An 11,079-nucleotide genomic window follows, 5' to 3' on the forward strand; every position below is an offset into this window, starting at 1 on the left:
ACAATAAATCATTGAGCAAGTTTTGATTATTAAAAGAAGAGAGTTCGTAAGAGCTAAAAATACTTAGTTTGAGCTTTGTCATAAACAAAAAGGAAAGAGAAAGAAGAAAAAGGAAAAGAAAAAGAAATAAAAGAAGAGAGAAGCCTCAAAAAGAGAAAGGGAGAGAAATAACAAAAGGAAAAAGTCAAAACCGAGAAACTGCGTACCATATGGCTGTTGTAGTGGGGACAAACAAACAACCATACAAAACATTATACAAATTCCACCACGTCACTTTTTTTTTCCTTTTTTTAATTTTAATTTTAATTTTTTAAATGAAAAAACCTTTTGGTATAATCAAATTGGACCGAATTTAAATGTTGTTTGGAGTCCGGATTATAAACTAAACAAAAAAAAAAAAAAGGAAAAAGAGACAAAAGCCAAGAAGTTAAACCCCCTAGCCGAAGACCAACAAGAACTAGAAAGAAGAGGGTGTTAGTTTATGTTATGTTACCAGCTATGTTCTGTTTCTGACTTGACTTTGCAGATATTGAGGTGAAGCAGAAGCAGATCTCTTCTTTGATTTGTTTTCTGCTTTATTTTTTTTTGCTCTTATTTATTATTGTTTTAAATATTTTTGCATTTTTATTTCCTGGGTTGCAGATCTTTTGGTGGTGCTTGGAGTCTTTGACCAGCTTTATTTAACAGGTTAGTGATCTCATGCTTGGTATTCTCATGTTTAAATTTTTAATTTTTTTTCCTTCATGGTCATGTGTTTAATCTGGTTTAAATAGAAATTCACTGAAATATATGAACAGTACTAGTGTGAATTTTTTTTTTCAAAATTGATCACTAATTTCTGCTAAGAAAAATGCTTGTTCTTGATTTTTTTTTTATGTGGGTTACTTTAATTTTTTTTCAAAAGTTTAAAGTTACTGTTTTCCCAAGCTATATAATGAAATATACCATCATATTAGACTAATGAGGCTCTTATGGTAATTGTTTAGTTTATTAGAAGTAGAACTGAGATTGCTTTTCGGTTAAAGCAGGGCTGAGGACCTAAAAAGGATGATTTATTGAGTCTATCAGAGAAAAGGTTTGTTGTTATTAAAATTTGCCTATTCAGAAAACCTTTGGACTTAGAAGTCCATGCTTTGTACTGCTTTTCTTTTCTTTTCATTTTTAATTTATATCTTTTGGTGCCTTTTTGGTTTTTTATTCTACCTTTAGTTCTTTGTTAGTCGGATTTCTGGTGGGGACTGAGTTGCTTGCTTTTCTTATTGTGTTCAGCCATAAATACATGACTTGTAGAATATAATTTATCGGAAGTCTTCAAAAGGGTGATATACTTGTGCTGCTGCTTCTGAATAATTTATAAGATGTCATTCCGTAGCATAGTACGTGATGTAAGAGATAGTTTCGGGAGTTTATCTAGAAGAAGTTTCGATTTTAGATTGACTGGCCATCATGGAGGGAAATCCCATGGTTCGTCAAACGATTTGCATGACCAGAATATTGTAATTCAAAATAGTTGTTGGGCTAGTCTCCCACCAGAGCTACTTTGTGATGTAATCAAGAGGTTGGAGGAGAGTGAGAGTTCTTGGCCCGCTCGAAAACATGTTGTTGCGTGTGCTGCTGTTTGCCGTTCTTGGAGGGCTATGTGCAAAGAAATTGTTAGAAGTCCAGAGTTCTGTGGGAAGCTTACTTTCCCAGTGTCCTTGAAGCAGGTAGTATTTGTCTCATTTTCTCAAAGGCTGGTAGTTCTTAAATGTACTTTTCAACTCTTATGATCTTGAAGAGAATTATTACTAATTCCTTTTGGCTTTTATTTTTCAGCCTGGGGCACGTGATGGAACCATTCAATGTTTCATTAAGAGGGATAAATCTAATTTAACATATCACCTTTTTTTGTGTCTTAGCCCTGGTGAGCAGATTCCTTCTAGTTTGTTAAAATAATGTTGATTTCACTTTCTCCTTGTTTGTCATCTGGATAAGGTTGTTGATTAGTTTTCTACGATTTGGTGTTGCATGTATTTAGCAAGAAGAATAGTTGCATTTTATAGCTTTGTGTTTTTTGGCCTGGGACTTATGCAAATGTTAGACTGTCTTCTGTAAGATGGATAGGGTTTGGCTAGTGAGCCTAGTCTGTGGTGAATTGCATAAGTTAAAATACGTTGAGAAGTAGAGAAAAAGTGAAGAATCAAAATAAGCTTAGTTAAACTATGTTTCATATGGTTCTTTCTCTAATGCTTTTTTTTTTCCTATACTTGGAACTTATGTGTGCGCAGATCACGATTTAATTTCAAATGCCTGCTTTCTGAGGTGCTGGATACAAATTACTGAACATTATTCTGTTATATGCTGGATATATATCATTTCAAATGCCTTTCATTGGTTTCCCTTGTGGTTGATTTTTGCATCACGGCTATGGAATAAAATTTTGTTGTACCACTTCTTAGGGATGATGTTGATCTGGTAGTGGATGAGTTGCTCTCAAGTTAGCTTATGAATCTTGTTTCAAGAGGTGTTAGGGCAGTTGTGGGTCAATCGTTAAAAGAAGTTACCTACATGGCTAGGGACTTCTGTTTGTTAGCAAAAAATTTATATTCCGTACTATTTCTTGATTTCTCTTTTTAAAGTACTCTTGCTCTTAGTGCATTAATACTGATGCCTTATTATTTGACGTGTACTTTAACTCAAGTTCTAATATACTTTTTGAAACTTCATGCTGGTAAACTTTATTGTTCTCCTGGTTTGGAACAGGCCATGCACATTTATTAGACATGATTTGAAGTCCTTGCCTTCTATGTCACTGTGTTTATCATTTTTTGTTTTCTTTTTGCAGCTTTACTAGTTGAAAATGGAAAATTCCTTCTGTCCGCGAAAAGGACCCGTCGAACTACTTGTACAGAGTATGTAATCTCCATGGATGCTGACAACATTTCAAGATCAAGCAGCACTTATATCGGAAAGTTGAGGTAAGAATATAAAATGAAACTTTGGAACCTGTTTTCTTTCTTCTCTCACTGGGAGGCTCAGTGCAATGGGCTGGCAATACACATTTTGTTTTAGTTTATTTGGATTTTGGCTTCAAGATATGATTAAATATCCACTCATAAATTAATTACAAGAAGATTCTGTACTTCTAAGAGCCATGTCCTTTATTTTAGAGGTACTTTGTTCGTCCAACTAATTTAGTGGACTTGGTATATCCTCCTTTGACATAATTTTACTTGACATGAAGCCATCTGCTCCTTCATTGGAGTAACTTTCATAATTCATGTTTTTTCTATTAAAAATTACAAATAAAAGAGAATTTTGGGTGAATGAGGAGCTCGGCATCCTTATTAGTAATAGACTCAATAGATTATATTTTGTCATTGAATGCCATTTACCTTTAACTTAAATTGTGCTTCTTTCTTCTTTGGGGCTCTTTTTATCCTATGTGATGAGAGAATTTTTTTTTTAAACAAACAATTTTTATCTGCAAGTTCTTAATGCAAATACATAAATTCCTATAAACTGGTTTTCATAAATGTATTACATTTATGAATTCATGTTTTCATGCTGCAGGTCAAATTTCCTTGGGACAAAATTTATAATATATGACACACAGCCACCACATACCTCTGCTAATATTACCCCTTCGGGATGTACAAGCCGTAGATTTTATTCCAAAAAAGTCTCCCCAAAAGTCCCAAGTGGCAGCTATAATATAGCCCAAATAGCTTATGAACTCAATGTGCTTGGCACACGAGGCCCCAGAAGGATGCACTGCATCATGCACTCAATCCCAGCCTCATCAATTGATGTAGGTGGCTCTGTTCCTGGCCAGCCAGAGCTTCTTCCCCGCTCTCTTGAGGACTCATTCCGGAGCATCTCCTTCTCAAAATCACTGGATCACTCTGTTGACTTCAGCAGCGCACGATTTTCTGAAATTGGTGCGCTTAGAGAGGATGATGAGGATGGCAAAGTGAGACCCTTGATCCTAAAAAACAAGCCCCCAAGATGGCATGAACAATTACAGTGTTGGTGTCTCAATTTTCGGGGGCGGGTGACTGTCGCATCTGTTAAGAATTTTCAGTTGATTGCAGCGACACAACCAGCTGCCGGTGCACCCACTCCCTCTCAACCAGCGCCACCTGAACATGATAAGATCATTCTCCAGTTTGGCAAGGTTGGGAAAGATATGTTTACTATGGACTATCGTTATCCACTCTCTGCATTTCAGGCGTTTGCTATTTGCTTGAGCAGCTTTGACACCAAACTGGCCTGTGAATAGAACAATAAATGATAGATGTCAAAAGGCTGGTGGACTGCGACATCTCTTTTCCCCATTTTTCTTTGTAATTTGTTTCCTATACGTTCAGTGCAGGATAGGGAATTGCTGTTAATGTTATTCATTTATTGTAAAATCTCAATTGTAACTCTAGCGGCAGGAATTATATAATTGTAAACTTGAATCATATTGTTACCTTTGAGACATTATCTTTATTTGTCAGTCATATTATGAATAACAATTTATTTGAAGGTGTATTCCAGCTGATGCTTTTCGCCTCCACTGATGTAGAGCAAATGCCATTGCGGAAGACAAGTTAATTCTGTTTGGAGTGAAGAACCGCCAGACTCCAAAGATTTTCCCAAATGTACAGGTAGAGGATCTATACAGTTTCAGAAAATGTCACACATTCTTTCTCAACATCTATGCTCTTTGACTACGTTACCCAAAATTGATTTTAATTTACTATAATAAATTAAAAAGGATGTTAAATATGCGTGATGAATTAACCGGACATGAAAATAATTTAGATTCTAGGGAGCACTAGTGCTCACCGTATGATTGAGCACGTGGACACATGATACAATTTTGTGGCTCTTTTAATAGTGTTAAAAATATGGATTAACGAGACATGAAAATGATCTAGTGACATACTGGAGCACAAAAGAACGGCATCTCTTTATTAGATTGCTTTGGCCCTTTGGTAACCCATTGGCTTATCCCGGCGGTATTTGTATTGGTATCTCGGTTGAATAGACTTGCTTGCGCATCTTTTTGTCTCTGAATTGATATACTTACATTATAGTTCAGGTATTGAAAGTTTGAGTTAACCGGACATGAAAATAATTTAGATTCTAGTGAGCACTGGTACCCACCATATGGTTGAGCACATGGACACATGATACAATTTTGTAACTCTTTTAATCTTGAAAATATAGATTAACAAAACATGAAAATGATCTATATATACCTATTATATAATGATTACCTCGACATTTGACATAATTTTATGACTTTTTATGAATAGTACTGAAAATATGAATTAACCAAACAATTCCTAATATATATAAATATGAACGAGAATATACGTACCTTAAAATATAAAAATATTGCATACCATAAGGTGAATACCAATAGATTATTACTCTATAAAATGTGGGCGAATAGACGTCTTACAAGCCTAAAAATAGCGGAAGGAAATAAGTAATGGCAGGTGAGTTCGTTGGTTGGTTGATTTAGTTTGTATAAGAAAGAAAGAAAGAAATTTTGAAAAGAAAAGTTATAGGATTTTCAGATGAAGAGAACCACACAAAATAGGACCCAAAAAAGAAAAAAGAAGTGAAAAATTCAAGGGGACAGAAGGGAGAAGACATGGGTTGTGTGTGTGTTTCTCTCTCCCTATCTCTTGCTCTTGCCTTTAGGTTTGAATTTCATTTTGTTAATTATAATGCCAGAGACTTCCATGATCATTAATTTGCTTCAAAATTTGAGAAGTTATTGCTGATGAGTCCATTTCGTTGCTCTTAATCCTTCGTCTTTATCCCAAAAAAATTATAAAAAAAAAGTATGGATGCAACAGCAAATATAATGTGCCAAGAAGACCCAGTTAACCCTGTGGTCTCCACATGTTTACAGGTATGTGGGATCCTTGTCGTCTCCCACCTTTTCCATCTCATTTTCAAGCCTTTGGGACAACCTGGACCCGTTGCACAAGTGCTGGTATGTACATTGCCCACATCTTAAGTACCAAAAATAATAATTTACATATTAATGTATTGTTAGCTAGTTTGCTGGAGCTGTTAATTTATGTACGTAATTTTTTTTTTTTGGCCTTTAACAGGCGGGGCTGGTTCTTGGTCCTACATTGCTATGTCGCATCTATGTGATTGAAAGATTTTTCATTAAGCCTAATTCAGCAGAGTACTACAGATTCTATGCATTTTTTGCACGAATATTTTTCATGTTCTTGCTTGGTCTTGAGTTTGATGTCCCATTTATGAAGCGCAATTTGCATTTAGTCACCACCGTTGCATATGGAGGTTTTATGGCATGTGGCATTTTCGGAGCAGCTATATCTTGGTTTATCATTCGAGAATTAACAATCTCGTATAACAAGATCGCTTTTGCTATTGTTACCATCATTCTCATTGCTAACTCTGCCTCTCCTGTCGTAATTCGATTAGCTGCTGATTTGAAGTTAGATACTTCAGACGTTGGAAGATTGGCCATGTCTTCTTCTTTGATCAATGAGATGTCTTGTTCATTGCTTTTCTCTTTAGTCGTTGCATTCACTGAAGATGGAATGTTCAAAACTTTGTTACTGTCAATCTTTCTCACTGCTTCACTTATCTTGGTGAATTGTTATCTGGTGATTTGGTTTAACACCAAAAGCCGAAACCAAAAATTCATCAACAACTCTCAGGTTTTGCTCATTTTGGTTTTACTTATCTCTGTTTCAATGATTATTGAATCCAGTGGTCTTTACTCTACAGTTCATTGTTTTCTTGTTGGTATGATGTTTCCAAGAGAAGGCAAAACAACTCGAACATTACTACATAAGCTTACTTATGCTGTTCACAATTTTGTGCTTCCAAGTTACTTTGGCTTCACAGGCTTCCAATTCAACATAAGTTCTTTATCTACAATTGATAATGTAATTGTTGCTTTGGTTATGGTCTCTTTGAGCATTGCTGGCAAAATTCTGGGGACACTACTTGCTTGCTATTATTTAAAGATTCCATTGAATATTGAAGCAGTCATCCTGGCTTTCATTCTCAATTTGAAAGGCCACGCTGATCTTGTTGTTGTTGATGCATCTCCCAATTCAGAGGTAACCTTAAAACTTTAAAACATTTAAAAGAAAAATGAATAAAAAATAAATTTTATACATTTACACAATCTTTTGTTATGCTGATTTCAGGTTTAATTTTTCTTTAATCGTTATCGCAGAAATGGTGGGGTGAAGATATTCGGAGATTGCTACTGTCAGTAATAGTTCTGAACACATTGATGGCAGGGCCAGTGGTGTCCTTCATAATGAGGAAACAAGAAGTACAATTAACTCACAATCGAACTTCAATTGAATGTCTTGATCCAGAGAGTGAACTTCGAATGATTTGCTGCGTGTATAAGCCTCGAAATGCTTCTGGACAACTTGGTCTCTGCTCTGCCTTGCGTGGCAAGCAAGGTGCTGCCATTACTCCTTATTTGATGCATCTTGTTGAGCTCCCCAAAAGACGCAAGAAAAAGAACTTGATGTACCATCAGCTACAAGATGGGGATCAATTCAGTGATGAGGATGAATATGGTGGAAATGATGTGATGGAAATCAATGAGGCTGTCGACATTTTCTCATCCGAAACAAAGATTTTTGTTCGACAGATCAAAGCTGTTTCCTCTTTCCCAACCATGTATGAAGATGTGTGTAGTCAGGCTGAGGATTTGCGAGTTTCACTCATTTTCCTTCCGTTTCACAAACACCAACGCATTGATGGGAAAATGGAGAAAGGTAAAGACGAAATGAGGTCCACAAACCAGAAGATAATCAGGCATGCACCATGCTCAGTAGGGATCCTTGTTGATAGAGGTTGCTTAGAATTTCAAAGGCTGCTGGCACCAGACTCATTGCAAAGTGTCGCAACATTGTTTTTTGGGGGGCCTGATGACCGCGAGGCAATAGCTTGCAGCAAAAGACTAGCAATGCATCATCATCTAAACTTGACAGTGATTCGGTTCCTTCCAAGTGAATTTGGAGAGGAGGATGTTAATGTATCATCATCAACAGCATCACCACATTTTAACTTAGGCAATGAAGTGTTCATGTCAATAGCTAGACGAAATCCAGAAAACAAGAGGGATGACGTGTATATGGATGAATTTTACAAGCGTTATGTGTCATCAGGTCAAATTGGTTACGTAGAAAAGAATTTGAGAGATGGAGCAGAAACATTGCAGGCTCTAAGGGACATTGGGGATATGTATTCATTGTTTATTGTAGGAAAAGGAAGGAGAGGTTGCTCACCTTTAACAACTGGAATGAGTGATTGGGAGGAGTGTCCTGAGCTCGGTGTTGTTGGAGATCTCTTGGCTTCTATGGATTTTGATATCAAGAGTTCGGTTTTGGTTATTCAACAACATAGGCATACCAGTAGTAAAAGCTTTACTGATGATTAATTAGTTAATTAGCTGCTGCTATAAATTCTTTTTTTTTTTTTCCGGTTTGGGGTTAAAACTAATCAATCAAGTTATTTCAAAATTAAAAAAGTTGTTCTCAAGGCTTTTTTTAGTCTTTTACTAGTTTTCTTCTTCCTCAATATTGGCGAGATTTGCTCTGAAAATAGGTTCTGTTGGACCAAAATTAAAATGGAGTCAACAAAAACCCAAATAAATGAACACAACAAAGTCTAGGAAGAAATTGATTAATTTAATCTCTCAAGACAGAAATGAGGACGCTGCATTCTCCACCAAACAAGAAGGATAGAGACACCTTCTCTGCCACTCCGATGAAAGAATGGAGACAGGACACCCCCTCGTCCACTCTAATGAAAGAGGACGCCGCATCCTACATCAAAAGAGGAGGATGGGAACGCCTTCTCCTCCAACCTGATAAATGAGGACGCCGCATCTTCTATTACAAGAAGAGGTTGCACGCACCTCCTCCTTAGACCCAAGGACCAGGATAAAGGATTCATGTCCAAGTATCTCTTAATATGAAGTATGAACACAAAAAGACAAGTGTTGTTAAGTTGCTCAAAGATAAGAGAAGCTTGTCATTAAAATAATTAAGAATCAAGTCAAATCAAGATCACTTATAAATCTCTTAAGCCCTCCATCTCTGGAAAAGTTGAGAAAAAATAGAGCAGGGGAAGTTTCTTTCTAAAGTCAAGCAATTTACTGTCCCCTTACTTCAATTAATGGAGATATTTTTGCATTATAACCAAACATAAAGCTAGAAGCATGTTTTTGCTAGCACTTAAATGTAAAGAATGATACTACTTACATAGCTACTTTATGCTTTAATCATCCAAAATTAAGATATTAAGAATGGGTAATGCTATTTTTTTTAAAGCATAAAGTATTTTATTCATCATGATACTGTAAGGCAGTGTTTATTTTTTGGAGTGTGAGTGAGAAGTGTGAATTTCTCCCACTCTGGTGTTTACTTCAACAAAATAGAAAAGGATTAGGAATCCCACTCTGTGGGCCCCACTTATTTTTGGAGTGGGGAGTGGGAGTGGGAATCCACTCCCACCTCTCCCTTTTCTACCTTTTTTTTTTAATTTAATTTAATAAAATAAAATAATTTATAATTATATTTATTTAAATAATATTATTATATTTAACTAAATAATAATTTACATTGATTATAAGTTAAAATTACTTAAAAATAATAATATTATATTAATAGAGAATTAATAAATATATGCTATCTTTATTTAATAATATAATATTATTATATTTATTTTAAAAATAACAGTACTATATTTATTTAATATTAATAATTAATAATAATAAATAGTTTATTCTAAGAAAATATTAATTTTGTACTAAATAATATTATATTAATAAATTTAATATAATTATATAAAATAAAATAATGTTTCATTTTATATTTACCCTTCTTTTTATTAAATTTACTATAACTATATTTAATAAATATTTAAATAATATTATTATATTTAACTAAATAATAATTGGGTTTGATTCTAAGTTTAATTTACTTAAAAATAATATTATTATATTAATAGAGAATTAATCATATTACTATATACAATCTTTATTTGAAAATATAATATTATTATATTTATTTAAAAATAATAGTATTATATTTATTTAATATTAATAATTAATACTAATAAATAGTTTATTCTAAGAAAATATTAATTTCATACTATGTTAATAGTAAAAATATTTCATTTATATTGCCCTTATCAACAATTTTTAATTTATATAATTAAAATTAAAAAAATTGTGATGTTCATAATTAAGAATATTAATAATTATTATAAATTTACAAATATAATAAAATAAATGTTTGTTCATTAAATATATTTTTTATGAACTTTGTAATTAAAAACTATAATTCTTTACATAAGGATAAAATTGTAATTTGAAACTATTTACTCACAATTCAAGACAAAGTAAACACATAAATTGGATTCTAATCTCCATTTCATGCTTCCATTCTAGTGCAAGTAAATAACCTACTCCCACTCCCACTCCACACTCTCAATCTTAGGATTCCCACTCCTTAGGATTCTCACTTCAATCTAAAAAGCAAACGCAGCCTAAGAATGTTGAACGCGCCTTTGTAACTGCTAATCAGTTTCGTACTTTGTTACTTTCATTTGTTATTGTATGAGCTTAATAATTTTGTCTATCATTTTTTTGATACAATGTGCAGATTAGGTGGGGCTTCAGTTACACTAGAAATCATGCTTTACAGCGAAAAAGTAAAATTTTTTTTTCCCCTTGTATCTTTGGAGTAACGGCAAGCTCAAATGTTTGGCAAAATATAGTTTGCCAAAGCATAAGATCCATTTTCTTTCGAACCAACCATTTATAATCTTATAATTATGGAGTACTTCTCTGGTAATTGAGAACGATTATAATCGTTTGAACATTAAGTGCTATTTTTTTTTGTCTTTGAAAGGATTGGATATCCAAAGTTATTTAATTGTTGTTCAATTAAAGTTCATGAATCCTGTAACTGATAAATTGTGTTTGCTAATATGAAGTGACCAATTCATATTGGACTCCTGTTTTGATCGAAGGAATACGAATAAACAAAGATTAAAGATCAAAGATAAAAATCTTAAATT

The 11,079-nt window shown here is 33.9% G+C and overlaps 2 protein-coding genes across 4 annotated transcripts; both read left to right on the forward strand.

Annotated features, from left to right (window-relative positions):
• Positions 1-375: 375 nt before the first annotated feature.
• Positions 376-4,367, forward strand: LOC18042406 (tubby-like F-box protein 8). Of its 3 annotated transcripts, none has more exons than XM_006432205.2 (7): positions 376-534; positions 643-687; positions 1,026-1,075; positions 1,270-1,706; positions 1,816-1,903; positions 2,825-2,957; positions 3,553-4,367. In XM_006432205.2, the coding sequence occupies exons 4-7, from the start codon at positions 1,359-1,361 to the stop codon at positions 4,259-4,261; spliced, it is 1,278 nt and encodes a 425-aa protein (XP_006432268.1). In that variant the 5' UTR covers positions 376-534; positions 643-687; positions 1,026-1,075; positions 1,270-1,358; the 3' UTR covers positions 4,262-4,367. The 3 variants fall into 3 exon arrangements, with proteins under 3 accessions (XP_006432268.1, XP_024040007.1, XP_006432269.1); XM_024184239.1 differs by having other exon boundaries at positions 1,029-1,075; XM_006432206.2 differs by lacking the exon at positions 1,026-1,075.
• Positions 4,368-5,824: 1,457 nt separating this feature from the next.
• LOC18042016 (cation/H(+) antiporter 1) lies at positions 5,825-8,431 on the forward strand. The gene is made up of 3 exons (XM_006432209.1): positions 5,825-5,977; positions 6,099-7,088; positions 7,208-8,431. Exons 1-3 carry the CDS (start codon positions 5,825-5,827, stop codon positions 8,429-8,431), a joined length of 2,367 nt encoding a protein of 788 aa, XP_006432272.1.
• The last annotated feature ends 2,648 nt before the right edge of the window (positions 8,432-11,079 follow it).

Source organism: Citrus clementina, unplaced genomic scaffold (genome assembly GCF_000493195.1).
Source record: "Citrus clementina cultivar Clemenules unplaced genomic scaffold, Citrus_clementina_v1.0 scaffold_5, whole genome shotgun sequence".
In the NCBI taxonomy this organism is placed as follows: domain Eukaryota; kingdom Viridiplantae; phylum Streptophyta; class Magnoliopsida; order Sapindales; family Rutaceae; genus Citrus; species Citrus x clementina.

What these genes read in the sequence shown, in the direction of transcription:
- LOC18042406 (XM_006432205.2), top strand. Translation starts at nt 1,359, where the DNA reads ATGTCATTCCGTAGCATAGTACGTGATGTAAGAGATAGTTTCGGGAGT. An exon ending in TCCCAGTGTCCTTGAAGCAG is followed by an intron (nt 1,707 to 1,815) that starts GTAGTATTTGTC and finishes TTTATTTTTCAG; the next exon opens with CCTGGGGCACGTGATGGAAC. An exon ending in TTTTTTGTGTCTTAGCCCTG is followed by an intron (nt 1,904 to 2,824) that starts GTGAGCAGATTC and finishes TTCTTTTTGCAG; the next exon opens with CTTTACTAGTTGAAAATGGA.
- LOC18042016 (XM_006432209.1), top strand. Translation starts at nt 5,825, where the DNA reads ATGGATGCAACAGCAAATATAATGTGCCAAGAAGACCCAGTTAACCCT. An exon ending in GACCCGTTGCACAAGTGCTG is followed by an intron (nt 5,978 to 6,098) that starts GTATGTACATTG and finishes GGCCTTTAACAG; the next exon opens with GCGGGGCTGGTTCTTGGTCC. An exon ending in ATGCATCTCCCAATTCAGAG is followed by an intron (nt 7,089 to 7,207) that starts GTAACCTTAAAA and finishes TCGTTATCGCAG; the next exon opens with AAATGGTGGGGTGAAGATAT.